Below are 15,091 nucleotides of genomic sequence, written 5' to 3' on the forward strand. Positions count from 1 at the left end.
TTAAGTAAATATTGGGCACAAAGGATAGTCTCCAAAGTCTCATTCTCCTCTCAAGGAAGTCAGGCACAACGTTTCCATCCAACTGATCCATTTGCCCCCAAACTCCACACTTCTATAGTCCAGATTGTGCCACAAAAAAACCAGAAAGCAGGGCTTTCCTACTGCTTTCCCAGACAGAGTGTTCCCCAGATAAAGATTTCAAGAGTAAAGTAAGTTTGAAAGAGGCAGAAAAAATATCCAGCTCTAAAGAGAAATAGACTTTTCACTCCAGTGTCAAAACAAAAAAACAGAGCTGGCAAGGCATTCTTGCTGCCCCTCAACTGACAACTAGCAGAAAAGGCATTTGACAGAAGCCACTTCAAGCTTCAAAGCAGGAGTGACTGGTTTAAAACTGACAATGAGCCACCAACAGTGATCCACCCCCCACCAGCAGCCCTAAGCCCTTCCTCCTTTACCTTGAGCGCTTGAGTCCTCTCTGTCTCCCATGTTATAACCACCCATTCTCCACCTTTCTCCATGCCTGGAGCCTTCATTGCTGTGGCTTGGTCCCACCCCTTTAGCTCGCTCTCCTTCTAGAAAGAAAACAACAGCTTTACTCATGCAATTGTCCATAGAAAAATGGTGGGAAAGTGAAGGTGGGTTGTGTTGTTTTGTTTTAAAGCAGGGGAAGGGAACCATGGCAATATTGTTTGGTTTCTGTGCTAGGAGAAGAGTACTTCCATTCCTGCAGCATAGAAAAACTGCTCTCCACTCCTTAACCCTTATTATTTCTGCATCTTCCCAGCTCTTTGTCTTTTCCCCTTCCTCTTCTTACTCCTTCTTGCTCCTCCCTGCCCCTAGCTCTGCCTGTTGTAAGCTCTGGTTCCACCTACTCCTAGCTCCACCTGCTAGTAGCTGTCCTGCCCTTCACTCCACCAGGCCCAACAGATAGCCACCACTGTGTCAAAAGCTATAGAACAATCCACAATTTGACTAATGGTAGTTGTGATATGTTTTCCTTCTCATGATGTATGTGTTTACCACAGAGAGGAGATCCCTGTGCAGCAAAACTCTGGAAGCTGCCCCAGAGTTCCCACCTCTCTTCTCCAGGCTAGATAAGCTTATTATTCTTTCCAATATTACATGACAGTGCATCTTTAGAGAAGGGAGCAATTTGCCAAAGTGCACTCTTCTCTGAATGTAATTGCCACAAGCAACAGTAGGAACTGGATGTTTAGTGAAAAAATAGATGGTATTTACAAATCTGTTCTAATAGTGAATCTACAAATAACTAGACAGGATCTAGGAATGAAAGATAAGCAGCTTGGTTTTTAAGTTTATTGTATTTTCTATTCCAATTTCTTAAAAGGTGGCCTTAGGACCGAGCTGTTTTGGCAGACAAATGCAAAAGGTTCCCATGGAGAGGAAGTGAAAGGACTGGGCATACAAACAAGGCTGCTGCCATGTTCAAAGCACAGGGGGAGACCTTCATCATAGCACAAAATACACTCCTTAGTAAAATGGGTTTCAGGCAATTTCAGCGTTAAGATAACATCATTAAGAGCAGAACAGATTGTGCTTGGTCCCTGCTGTTTATAATTAACACGTTCTTTCCAAATACTCCAGGGTCTTGGGTAAATAGTCCTCAGCTCAGATCCATCCAGACCAACTAGTGTTTTCATCAGATCCCATGCTGAGCCAGCACCTGTTTTGGACAAATCCAATAGAGCCCAAAGTCTCCTCTCGCTGGATGGCTAAAGTAGATAGAGGAACACCATTTGCCTTAGTTGTCATCCCAGTGTCCAGATGGTCTTCACAGGAAGTCATACAAGTACTTTATGATGTCAAAGTTCACAGTCCTGTAAAACAACATAGTATGTCAGTTTACTTAAATCTCTGCTCCTCTTTGGGAATGGCCAAGTCACCTGGTGCACCTCTGAACTGAGACCTCCATGGTAGTAAGATTGCGAAGTTTGAATTCTGAATGTAACAAAGCCTAGTTCTAAAATATTAAAGGTTGGAACATTGAGGTCGAGGCTCACAGACTTTCCTTCTAGCACTGCTTTTTCTACAGTGGAGGAACTGGTTGCTTGCCGCCATTCCACCGGCAGGTGAGGACCTTCTTGTTCCAACAATTTTTTGGGAAGTGACTGCTTTTAATGAACAGCTGGTGCTGTGCTGCTTTTATTGTAATCACTTCTATGTTTAAACAGATTTTATATATGTACATAGTTTTAACTCTATTCATGTTTACTTGCTTTTATTGTATTTTCTGTTTTTTTGAAGATTTTTATTATTATCTGTAGTCATCATCATCCAACTCTCCACCCCATAGACAATACATCCTGTGACAGAGATGCTCCACGTGTAGGCCTCTACGTGCCAAATCTTGATTGTATGCTTTGAGGGTGGAGGGAGAGAGAAGAGGACGAAAGGAGGAAGGGGGAAAGAATGCACAAATTAGGGTTCTGTGCCTCTGAGCCTCTATGTGATGCGTCCAGATCATATACAGTCAAACCTCGGTTCCTGAATGGCTCCATAAATGCTCTGGTAAATGCTCCAGTTTTTGAATGTTTTTCGGAAGCCGAACGTCTGAGTGCAGGAAGCTCTTGCAACCAATCGGAAGCCGCGCCTTGGTTGTCGAATGTTTTGGAAGCTGAATGGGCTCCTAGAACGGATCACATTTGACAACCAAGGTTTGACTGTATGTGGTTTCAGTGGTTTACAGCAGATACTTGCCCCAGCTGCTACACCATTGGCCCAGATGAATGAATGAATGCACCTGAGTCGTCTCGTTACACAGCTTTCAAAGACTATCAAACATTTAAAGTTGCTCATTCTCAGCACTGAAGCTGTAAAACAAATTTAGCTCAAGAATAAAAGAGAGGTTTTTTTAAAAAAATTAAAAACCAACTCTAGTAAACATGGCACACTGTTTGGAAATGCAAAGCGGCAATCTTGTCTGCTATTGAACATTCTGTTATTCGTCCAAACCACCTGTTTCAGCATTATGTATGGCATAACTCCTTCATCTGTACTAATTTGCAGTCTGCATTCTTTCTTTCTTGACAGTAGTTGACCCATGCTTTTTAACTAAACTTGAACAATCCAAGAATACTCAATAGGACAGAAGATTTGAATGTATTTTTGTGCTTTGTTAGAATAAAGAATTATACACCAAGGGAGTAAAACACAGAATTCATTTTTCCTCCTTTCCAAATACATTCTGATGTATTATATTAACATCCCTGCACTGAGGTTTCCTTTTATATAAAAATGAGAAAAATTACAAGGTATGACAAAAATGAAACAATTTTAGAAATAATGCGTTTTGCATAAAGTAACTGAAATTGGAATTCTAAAGACTAATTGGATGTCTTATTTGCCAAGGGAGTTGGGTCTAGCTCATACACAATTTTCAAATCCATGCCTTTAGTCATCATCTCTAAGGAAGTATGATACAGAGCACATGGAAGTGTCAAATATTATCTAGCCTATTACAATACTTAAAAGGTATGCACTTAATTAGCACATTATACATTTTAAAGATAAATGCCATCTCATGGTTAACATGTTAGACCTTCATTACAGAGGCTTAAAACTATATTCACTGGCAAAGGTTAAGCTTGCTACACAAACACCACAATCAATCATTTGGCCTAACTAGCACCAATAATGACTCCGTAAGATGTTTTGTCCAATTAACTGATATTTCATATGCTAGCCACTTGCACTAGTGTAGGAGAAACCTAACTGTATAAGAGAAGCAACTCCCCACTGAACTTCGCCACCAAGTCAAAAGCAACTCATTTTTGAAGATTAAGAACCCGGAAGATCATTTAAAAAATGAAAGAAAAACAACTCTCCATGTAGTCAGAGTTTTGAATCAGGACATAGCCTTAAAGGGTCTACTACAAAGCAGTTGTACACTTTCCAATTTACATCAGTGGAGAGTACAGCTGCACCTAATCAGGACTGACCCCTCAACAGAAAGTGAAAAGTATAAGCTACTGGAGGAGCCCTTCTGTTTCCAAGGAACTCTGGTACAGCAGAATGAAGGGTATGTTAGGAGGTAAAATAACAGAAAGCCTCTATGGCACAGTGGAGAGACCTATGGCCCTCCAATGTGGTTAGACCATCACCCTTGACCATTGCTAAGAGAAAGCAGTCGATGATCTAGAAACTTAACTAGTAATTTCAATATAAGATGATTTCCCATAAACAGATCGTTGCTCCTTTTTTAACCCTTTCTACCCATCCACTACTTTTCCCTCGGTCCAAATAGGACGGCCTTTCTACTTCACTCTGCTTTGCTATTGCAAAAAAACAACAACAACCACTGTTACATATTTACAAAAAATGGTTTTAATCTCTTGCTTCCAAAACAGGAAATAAAATCCAACCATAGACTAAGGACAATCCAAGGATATCCCTACTTAATGAAGTACCTTTTTAAGTACCCAAGAGATGCAGTATAAATACAATTTGTGGGTAATTTAAATTTGGGATAAGACATTTAAACATTGTTTCTGAAATCCTTTGGGATTTTGATTTTAAAAAATGAATTCTCGAAGTAATAAAAACATATTGGAAAGTAGATATTCGAGCATTCTGATTGAACATTATGCAAATCTTGCTCTTTTATTTTCTTCAAAGTCAAGTCTACATTTAAAGGGTTTCCAATGGTGAACCCTAAACTAATATAAATCGGGTGATTTTTCTATGTACAATTTCTCATTCTTAGCAAAGCTAATTTTGAATGAAGCGGAAGGACTAATCATTTGTGGCAGGCAACAAATAAGCAAAGGGCTAGGAAAACAACATTCTGCCTCAACATTTCCTAAGCTTTGTGCAGCATGAAAAATATTAGCAGACGCAGAGGAAAGAGGTTTTCACTCCAAATGAAATCTAAGTTTATAAATATAAGTAACGGATAACTGCAATCCCTGCAAAACCTACATGCTCATTTGAACATCATGGTAAGCCAGTTTGTCCTAAATCATTTCACGAACGCCTATCTCCTGCCACTTTCGTGCATGCACAGCCCAAACTAGCCATGCTATGTCTTGTTGTGTTGTATGAATATGGGCCGTGGTTTGTCTCAAACAAGGGTGGCAGCGGGGATCCTTTTGATACCTATCTCTCTTGAAAAGCTGCTTCATTTGCTTGGAGGGACGCTTTAGCAACCCCTTAGTTCGTATCTGTAAGTGAAATGAAGCCTAAGAAATGTAAACTTCATTTGCTGACTTTCATTCCTTTACTCCTCCTGCTCACTTCCTCTGTCTGTCATTCCCCTTACCTAATTTACACTACCATGTCCTTCAGACACGGCCCTGCCTTATTATTTTATGACATTCCATAAAGCAAGGTGGCTAACTAGATATTGAGACCTCTAGAAATTGTTGGGCTCCAGGTTATCACACCACACAGAAAGTATCAGCTACAACCGCAGTGCTCTTTGTAAATGCAAACAAATGAGCAAACTCAATATAAATCATGAATAGATCCTCCCGAACAAGGATGAGGAATCTGGGGCCCTCCAAATATTGTTGGGACCCAGAACTTCCCCCAGCCCCAGGCAGCATGGTGGGTGTTGCAGTCCTACAGCAATACAACAAGGTCAGTGGCCTATGGCAGGTGTGACCCACCGAGCTAAATGTATTCCGGCAGCCATGTCATGGAGCTAAGGAGGGGAATACACCTTTGGCCTGCTTGTTGTTTTGCCAAGCACATGTCAGGCACAGCTACTGAGCTGTATTTTGCTTGGAAGCTCACACAAATGGTGAATGTTTGCACTTCACTTTACTGCGAGATTTACAATCACTTTCATTTACTTATTTTGCAGCCGGTTTTTATTCACTCTCAGCCACCCTAAGATGCACTTTCCTGTGAATGGCTGGGAAATACATATATTTTTCCATTTTGAGAATTTGTTCAAGTAGCACAAGGCGGCCGTGAATGCAGCTTACCTCGAAATGGATCTGATAAAATCTAGAGAAACACTGCATTTGTATCTTGGTCCATTGAGCTGGTCATCATGGCCTACTAATGAGAGGAGCTGTAGCGTCACAAGGGAAGTGATCTAGAAAATGGGGGGAGAAACATTAATTGGCTTTACGTTAATCAGGGCAGCCTTCACCACATTAACAACATACCTTTCGAACTGGCTAGCCGGTTTTACACAGTAAAGCACTTGCTCAGGTCTAAACCAAGTTTAAACCAAATGTAAAACTCAATTAACTGAAACAAACAATAAAACACAGAATTGAATAAAACCCTAAGGAGTTAAAATTCTAGAGGCCTAGTTGCTCTAGCATTGTGGGCATCCTATGGCTTGGATGCCACAAGGAGGATTTTGTTGGCAAGAGTGCCATTGACCTGGCTGTGGCACAAACCAGAACTGTACTCCAAGCTGCCTCTCCCACAGCCTGTTATTACCTGTTCCCTAGTTGTAAGATGTAGGTCAGGCTTCCTCAATCTCGGCCCTCCAGATGTTTTTGGCCTACAACTCCCATGATCCCTAGCTAGCAGGACCAGTGGTCAGGGATGATGGGAATTGTAGTCTCAAAAATATCTGGAGGGCCGAGGTTGAGGAAGCCTGACGGAGGCAAAGTCACACCAAGACAGAGGCATCATGTCCAATCAAAACTATTTGTCCTATTAGCTGGCATGGAGAAATGACTTGGTATGTGTTATAATTTAGTAAGATATCAGAAAATTCTGTTTAAGAACTGACAGCTACAGTATAGCAGCTATAAGTTTTGTTTTCAGGTGCAAACACCCTATGTCTCCTATCTTTTGTTTTGTTTTGAGCGTATTTCATTTGTAGAAAACAGAAATGGAGCACATTTAGACATGTTAAAGTACAACTTGTTTTATTTTTTACAGTTAAGTGAGAAATTTGCTTTTCCACGTTCGATAAAAGATTGCCAATTTCTTTATATGATTTTCCTTCTTTTGGCAGTATCTTCTTACCATTTTTTGTGTTCCCTCAAACTGTAATCTAAACTGCCAAAATGAGAAATGTCAATAATGCCAAGTATTCAAATATATTGTCAGGGTCCCTTTCGCTTAGTTTGAGAAGAACCCCCATTATGTATTCCTAAAATTATGTTTGAAAATTCTCATTTTAAACCAGTCATTCATTCAGCTAATGGAAAATTATTTAGGAACAAAGAAGAGGTTTCTTTTAAGGAGATAAATTAAGCCACACACGAATACACAAATGCACCAAAAAGCACAGACATTTTAAGTTATACAGCCATACAGGGCTGGCTGGACCCTTTTAAGTGGGGATGTCAGGGACTGACCCTTCCGTCTTCTACATGTAAGACCGTGATTCACCACCTAGTTATGACCAAGGCAGCAGCCAACCGCCAGCAAACAGAAGTAGTTTCTTGACCCCAGGCCACTCACACAATGTGACTGCTGTGCTTATAGGTCACAAGTTGTACCGGCTGGCCTCAATGACCCATCTAGATATGATAGTATAGTATTGTATATTTTCTGACACAGCCTGAGTAATGTACACAGTGCATTATTATTACAATTTATTGCTTGCCTTCACCCTAAGGCCCCAGGGCGTCAGGGCTGGAATGAGACGCGGGTCAGCATGAAGAAGCAGAGCTCCATTATCAGTGAAATTTTTTATTCAAGGAAACGGCATACAACTCAGCAACACTTCCCAGTGGGTCTTAGCCCCTATGGAGCAGTTGCCAGAACTGAAGGTCTTCCAACCTTTCTAAGACTCCTCTTCACCTGGATGTTTCTCAAACTGTGTCTGCCCACCTTTGAGCTCTGTCCCGCTCTCCTCATTAAGCTGCACCTTCTTAGAGACCAGGGAGGGAGGGAGCTTGTTTTGACCCCCATCCTCTGAATCATCCTCCGAACTGCTCCCTGTCGAAGGATCTTCCTGCTCACTAAGCCCTGTTGCCCCTTCAGCATCCGGCACCTCCTCCCAATCTTCTCCCCTGACCTTTCCACAGTGTCCCACCACCAACCCCCAGTTCTGAGTCTTCCTTCCTCTGGGGTTTCCCCAGCTGGTACTTCCCTGGCTGGTACTTCCCACCACTCCTTGTCATCCAGCCAGTCCCTGACACAGGGTGGTTTGCAAGAGAACTTTATAGAACTTAATTTTTTTTTAATGGTTTGGAGGCAATAAACAGAAGCTAAATCAGAACAGTGCCTGATGCCTACTTTATAAGATATGTTCCTAAAGTGGTTGAATGTTTTGCAGCTACACTCTTTAAAAGTATGTCTGAGGTGAAGGAGGTGGGCACCAGGAATCTGAGTTCACTTGACGGTTTGGTTAGATCTGTAATGTGCCGAGGATTTGTCTCTTTTATGCACTCTTTGCTGGTAGACCTTCAGTCCCCACCCTGTTCCTCTGAAATCTGTTGGGGAGATGGATCTTTGAAGTGAATTGGATAACCTGCTATGGGGGAAACTATGGCTTACTCCCCCTTTTAGATTCACATCCACAAATATCGGAGAAAATTCCTTCAAAATAACCCATTGATGGTTCTTGACTCCAGTTTGTCTTGCACAAATATCAGATTAGCTGCCATTTCTGAAATATAGTTTTCTCTCAATGTGTGCAGATTGCATTGTTACAAAGACAAATTTAATTAAAGTGGTATAGATTATCCATTAGCATATTATTTACATATAGTGGATCATGCTCTGACAACTGACCTAGATGAACGTTTTAAAATGGGGAGGGGAAGGCCACCACGAAGATCAGATTAGTATGAGAAGCAGCAACCTAAAATAAAATTGTGACTTATCCAATCCAAGAAAAGTTAGCTGCATTTAAGAGTAAATGGGACAAGTTAGCGACAGCTAATTTGAGTAACACTAATGTCAACAGGATATAAATATATCTAATTTCCCCCAGGCTTGTTCTATAGGGCTTGGGAAGAGCAGTATTACCACACAGGTGGTACAAGGTCACCTCAACTTGGTCACCTCAACCTTTTAGTGATGTTTCCACAAAGTGATTGTATGTGTGCATTATACTGTTCACCAATTAAACTGTTAAGATGCTTTTACTAATGTAGGAATGTGTTGTACTCTGCTGGTTTTTGCTATATATAATCTTACAAGTCTGGATATTCACATTTTAAATTATTTTGCTTATTTTCAGCAACAAATCTCTACAAGTTTACAAAACAATTGTCCACAGAACAATACTAATGATGTATGCCTAGCGCTTTAGAAAAGGAAAACAGACAGAAATGGGCCCAGACTGCTTTTCAGAAATTACTTTTACTACAGAAATTTTCTTGTATGCCTCCTAAATTTCATAGGGTTACTTTTTCTATTAAAAAAGGGTATTTCGAACCCCTAAAGTTAAAGAGGAAAATTACTCTTCATTCACTCAGGCCCTTATTCAGTCAACGATGAAGCATAATGGAGTAATCTGTTATTACAACTGCTCTTTTACACCCCAGTGCACCATTATTGGCTAATCATTTTTGCAGGGTATTCTTGCAGCTGGCCTCTTACACTCTGCGACTACCGATGAAAATAGGTCATATTCCACAGCAGGAATGGCATGAGGCTCATAAAAGCTCCCAGCAAACACACCAGCTTAGATGACTTGGAGGTGGACCCATCTAAATATTATGGAGAATGCAGATTCAAAAATGACCTTGCTGTTGCATTACAAATGTGCCAGCCACTCTGTTAACAACAATTGGGGAGGGGGGGAGGGACTGTGACAAATTTCCTCTTCTTTTCTCCAAATGCAGTAAAATGGAACAGAAGGTCAGTATTGTAAAATTGCTCCCTAAATCTTATGGCTATAAATCTGAAATGGTGTCAAACCTGGATATGAAATTTCTGATTAACGTTTTAAGCATAACATGGTAGAGTAGATACAAAGACTTTGGCCATCGCTTACAGACAAGGTTACTTATCTGGGTAAACTGCAGCCCTAGTCACCTGGTTTGATTCACGCAATTCTGGAGTAATAAAAACTCAAGGCAATTCATACATGAAAAGGTATCTCATGCCCTGTTCTTTCTCCCTATCCCTTCCCCCCCCCCCCCCCCACACACATACACCACCCACCCACCATGTTAATGAAGCAAATCAGTCTTTCCCCTTCTGAGCAAAACTGGTAGGTTTATCATTTGCTGTAATGGATGGAACTTCTGTGAAAGGTAGAAAAAAAGTAACACATCCCAATTAATGCCATATCTGTTTACCATGCTTAAGATTTATCATAGTCCAAGCTTACCCAAAGGATTATGCTCAGGATGCATTAAGTAATCATGCGCTGTCAAATCAACACAAAATCTCTAGCTTCACCTGTGACATTCTACCCACAATAAGGGAGAAGGGTAAGAAAAAGGGGAAACGTGAGGCTGAGGTTCAAACCCAAACTCACTATGGATATGGTCCTGGAATGAGCAATTGAACATGCCCTCAGTAGCTAAAATACTGCATAAAATTAGTATGCGGTATTATCAGCAGCCATGTTCCTTTAGCTCTGCTTCTTGCACCCAGAGTTGGGCAGATCGGAGTCCCATCTGAAGATTGGGGAACTAATCTCTGGGGGGAAATCTATCCAAAATTCAAGAGGAAATGACTTGGCTCAGAGAAAAAACATTGTACTACATTAGGAAAATGATAAATGCAATGTCAAACTAACTGTGCCCCTCGGTAGGGGAAATAAACTCCCAAAGTCTCAATTGTTACAGAGCTGTTTTTCCTTTGTGTCATATACTATACTCACAGTATTTCATTGTCACTGTATACCATAACACACATCTATCTACAAGGACAGACTTGAAAATAGCTTTAAAATGGTATAACCTTAGATATATATATATATGTTTAAAATAAAGAATCTTTAAGCAGCAAATAACTAGAATATTATATACTTGATATATAGAGATTTCTCATTCATGAAATGCAAGTATGAGAAACATGCCTTAAGGAGGGAAAGAAAATAGTGTTGGGACTACTAATGAAAGAAGAGGCACTGGCTTGCACAGTAAATGGCTGTTGAGTTTTCAATTGGAAATGTAATCCAGTCAAATAACCACTGTGGAAGAAAAATTATAGGCAGAGGTGCTTCATGTTCATTGCCAGCATGAAAATCCAACATTATTTGGCAAGCATAAAAGAGTGAACAGCTGAGAAGGCCTGGTTTCGTATCTAACAAACAAATACAGATAAACAAATTTGGGTATGCATTGATTAAAATACAGAGAATGTAGTTTAAGCTCCTGGCTTGTTCACATCTAGTAACCATGGTTTCCTAGTTTTGACCTAACTAGAAACTATGATTAATGAAAGATTTGTTGGCTTATTACAGTGTATGAAGGGAGGACAGAAGGAGCAGCACGAAGACTGAGAATGAGCAAAAACTGTCCAAACCAGACCTAAGTCATCACATAAACTTTGCAAGGGGCTTCCAGAGAAGAAAATCAAACAATTATTTGTGCTGGCTGTAGTTTGCTGTTATATCTCAAAGCACAAACCACAGTTCCTGCTGTTGGTCTGTTACGAAAGATGGTACTATAGAGATAAGACTTGCTCATTCTCAAGAGACAGGAGTGGGGTTATGAAGCTGGGTGCTGAACAGATGGAAAAACAAATCGAGGCAAGCAGCTCTAAACCATGGCTTGGCATGAAATCTGCATACAGCCATGGTTAAATACTGATACAACGAAAGTATGGACATGAACCAGGGTTGATATTACAAAACTCCTATGCTCTATATTTTACATTCTCTTATGTTCACACATAGTTTCAGTTCTTTCAATATATCATTCCTTTATCTGCCACATTTGAATCCTGGGAAAACAAATAAATACATCACAGATTATTGCTTTTTTCAAAAAGATAAAAGAGAAGAGGGAGCTGGCTGACTGACAGGAGAGCTATACATAGCTTAAGTGAAGAATGGCATTGGGAGACCTATAAATAAGGTACAGAGTTACAAGCACAGAGCAACTGTCTGATATTCTGTAATAAAATACAAACAACAGAAAAGTTGTGTGGTCATTTAAGGCAGATATCTCCAACGTTTTCAGACCCAGAACTCACTTTTAACCCAAACATACATTTGGGGACTCATTTCTTAATCATTTACCATATATTTGCACTGTGGTAGGGCTCCTGTTGCAACCCACCTTGGATCAGGCCACAACACTTTGGATCAGACTGAGACCCACCAGTTGAAGACCAATAATTTAAGGCAAATCACTGTCACAAGATCTCTTATGGAGCAGCCCACAAACCCCAGAACAGACATGAAACAGGCAGAAAGCAGAAGCAAATCAGATGTACTGTACTTCAATTGCCTAAAGAGCACGTAACTCCGTTTGATGAAAGGAAGAGAATGAAAGCATATGCCACAGGGGAAGACATAGACTGAACACCATTGGGAACAATATGGTACCAGCAAGAAATAACAGTTGATTCAACCTGAAGTTTTAAAATTTCTTAGGTGTATCTCTGTCATATTATGCACTTTTCTAATTCCAAAGGTTAAAAACATCTTTTTTAGACTTAATTACAACATGATTCTGAGTCCCCAAGACATACTGAAACATACTCTACTGTGAATATCACGTCTTCAGTGTTTTCAGTCATTCTACACTATCTTAAAACTCTCAATTGTTTGCAGTGTCGTCTATGTTCAGCTTTTTTTGCTCTTTAAAAAGCAGTGCAAAATTAGTCTTTTGGCTGCATTTGTACAAAACCCACTGCTGCTGGTACTTAAGTTCATACAGATGTTAAAACCACTAATATGTAGCAAAAAGCACTTTGAAAACCAGATGTCATTTTGAAAACACATTTCAGACAGAATGTGCAGAACTAGCCTCTTGGAATTAAATTCAATGATGCTTGCACAAATTATGTTGCCATAAAAATCCACTTATGTAGTGAGCAGCAAAGCTAACCTATGCTGGGACGGGGAGGGGTACTGACTGTTTCTCTAAAAACAAAAAGATGTTTTTTAAAATATATAGTTTTTTCTCACAATCACTGGTGAGGCATCCTATGGATTAAGAAATATGGAACAGGTAAGAAAATACCTTATATAAAAAGCTATGATATGTCAGTAAAGCAACACTTAAAGGTTACTTGGAATCTTGAGTTCTTAGTAATTCAAACCCCTGAATACTTAAATACAAGGCTACAATTCCCCCCCCCCAAAATAGCTCAACAATTCCTGGCATTGATAATGGGTAGATCACAGCCGATCTTTTTATACCGTGAGTAGATCACAGTATCTTGGGAGTTGGACATGCCTGCTATACCTTTATTCTATCTGTTGAAAATGCTTCCTTCTGAGCAGACATGTGTAGAATTGCACTGATAAATCTGATAACACACACAACTTTAATGAGGACTGCAAAATATTCTGTCAAGTGCAAGGTGTGTCACAGAGGGTGTGTGGGTACTGGAAAGGGGTAAACCCCCCTTCCCTTGCAGGTACCTCCCCATTTCCAGTTGGTGGCATCTAAGCCATGTGGCAGCTGTGGAACAAATAACTGCAAAGGAAGGAAACATCTCAATGCAATGTAGATTCCTCTCTGCTTAGAGGTGCATGCAAGGAGGCAAGAGGAGAGGAAAGAAAGTACTGGTATGTCATTTAATACACAGCACCACCCCCAGAGTACAGGAAAGTACCTCTACCCCAGCCTTTCTCAACCTGTGGGTCCCCAGATGTTGTTGAACTACAACTCCCATCACCCCTAGCTAGCAAGGCCAGAGCTCAGGGATGATGGGAGTTGTATTCCAACAACATCTGGGGACCCACAGGTTGAAAAATGCTGCTCTACCCAGGCCTTCAAACTCAGGCTTAGCTCCTTGAAATTAAATAAAAAAGTTGTGTACGTGCCATCAATCTGTCAACTATGACTCTAGAAATAATTTGGCCATAACAGTGATATAAGATGCTCTGAAAATCCAACAGTAATATGCCCTACTCTAGTCCTCTGACTTCATGCTCTGGCAACACACTGTCAAAGGGCAAGTCACGACAAAAACAACAACACAACAACTATCTGAAGCTTCAAGCACCATACAGAGACAGAACTTGGGAACCCATAATTGTTTCAGGTAATTTGTTATTCTCACATAGGCATACAAAACGGGGGGGGGGGGAGATGCACACCACACTTTCCAGTAATTGTATTATTCATTAAAAAGTGTGCTAAACAATATTCATCCCATTACTAGCCAAGAGCTGGGCTTAAGAACTGGACTGAAAGCATGCTGAGTTCTCAGTATAAAATAGGCTTCAAATGAAAATGGCTGCTTTTTATGAGACCAACAGAGGTCATACTTCACCCACAATGTACAAAGGATATTTCATTTACTGGTTCAGAGTCAAAGATGTCAGACTGACTCAATCTGTTAAAGTTTAACCAAACCTCCGCTAGTGTTTTGCCTCATTTTTATGAATTACTAATTTGTAAAGTTATCAATTGTCTTCCAGTATCCCCTACTACTATTCTTCATTTTCTCTCTCTCTAAAGTATCACCATTATGGAAACAGTACTAAACTTTGTCATTTTTAAAATCATAAATATCACCTCCTTTTTCACTTATTAATGAAACCTTTCCTTTCCACATTATATCTTCAGACACTGAAAACTGAGAGGAAAGCCCAATTTTCATAACATTTTCAGATAGTTAACATTAACTCATCCAGATTCATATTCTGCACCTGCTTATATATTCTCACTGATTCATATGAGGCTTATATATTTCTTTTAGATTTGTTGTTTAATATTTATTTTATTCATCTTCTGCTCTTATGTACGGTTCCCAGTGGTCTCACATCCAGATTACTGATCCACATCTCTTAGCTTTAGTAATGTTAATGCTTAACTGTTTCTAGAATCCAGTTACAGGGACTTATACACTTTTTCTGTGCCAATGTCTTTAACGCTACAGAACTTGATGTCTAGATACCTTAGTGCAGGTGTGGGAAACTGTGGCCCTGCAGATGTTGCTTAGACTAAACCTCCCATCATCCTTGACCATAAGATGAGGCTGATGGAAGTTAGAAGCCCAACATCTGAGGGGCTATATAGGCTCCCCAATCCACCTGTCATTCACCAATGACAGGCAGCTTACACAT

The 15,091-nt window shown here is 40.2% G+C and overlaps 1 protein-coding gene across 4 annotated transcripts in view; it reads right to left on the reverse strand.

The window, feature by feature from the left end:
- Nucleotides 1-1,303: 1,303 nt before the first annotated feature.
- Nucleotides 1,304-15,091, reverse strand: part of ORC5 (origin recognition complex subunit 5) — a 63,895-nt gene continuing 50,107 nt past the window's right edge. For 3 of the 4 annotated variants that reach the window (XM_053405033.1, XM_053405034.1, XM_053405032.1), the window contains 2 exons: nucleotides 5,949-6,061; nucleotides 1,304-1,838 (listed from right to left, as the gene is read on the reverse strand). In XM_053405033.1, coding sequence (XP_053261008.1) covers nucleotides 1,793-1,838; nucleotides 5,949-6,061 — 159 coding nt within the window. In that variant the 3' untranslated portion in view covers nucleotides 1,304-1,792. Of the gene's footprint in view, nucleotides 1,839-5,948; nucleotides 6,062-15,091 lie in introns of those variants that run through there. The other variant, XR_008332378.1, reaches the window with a different exon arrangement.

The sequence above is a fragment of the Podarcis raffonei genome, chromosome 10 (assembly GCF_027172205.1).
Source record: "Podarcis raffonei isolate rPodRaf1 chromosome 10, rPodRaf1.pri, whole genome shotgun sequence".
Classification (NCBI taxonomy): Eukaryota; Metazoa; Chordata; class Lepidosauria; order Squamata; family Lacertidae; genus Podarcis; species Podarcis raffonei.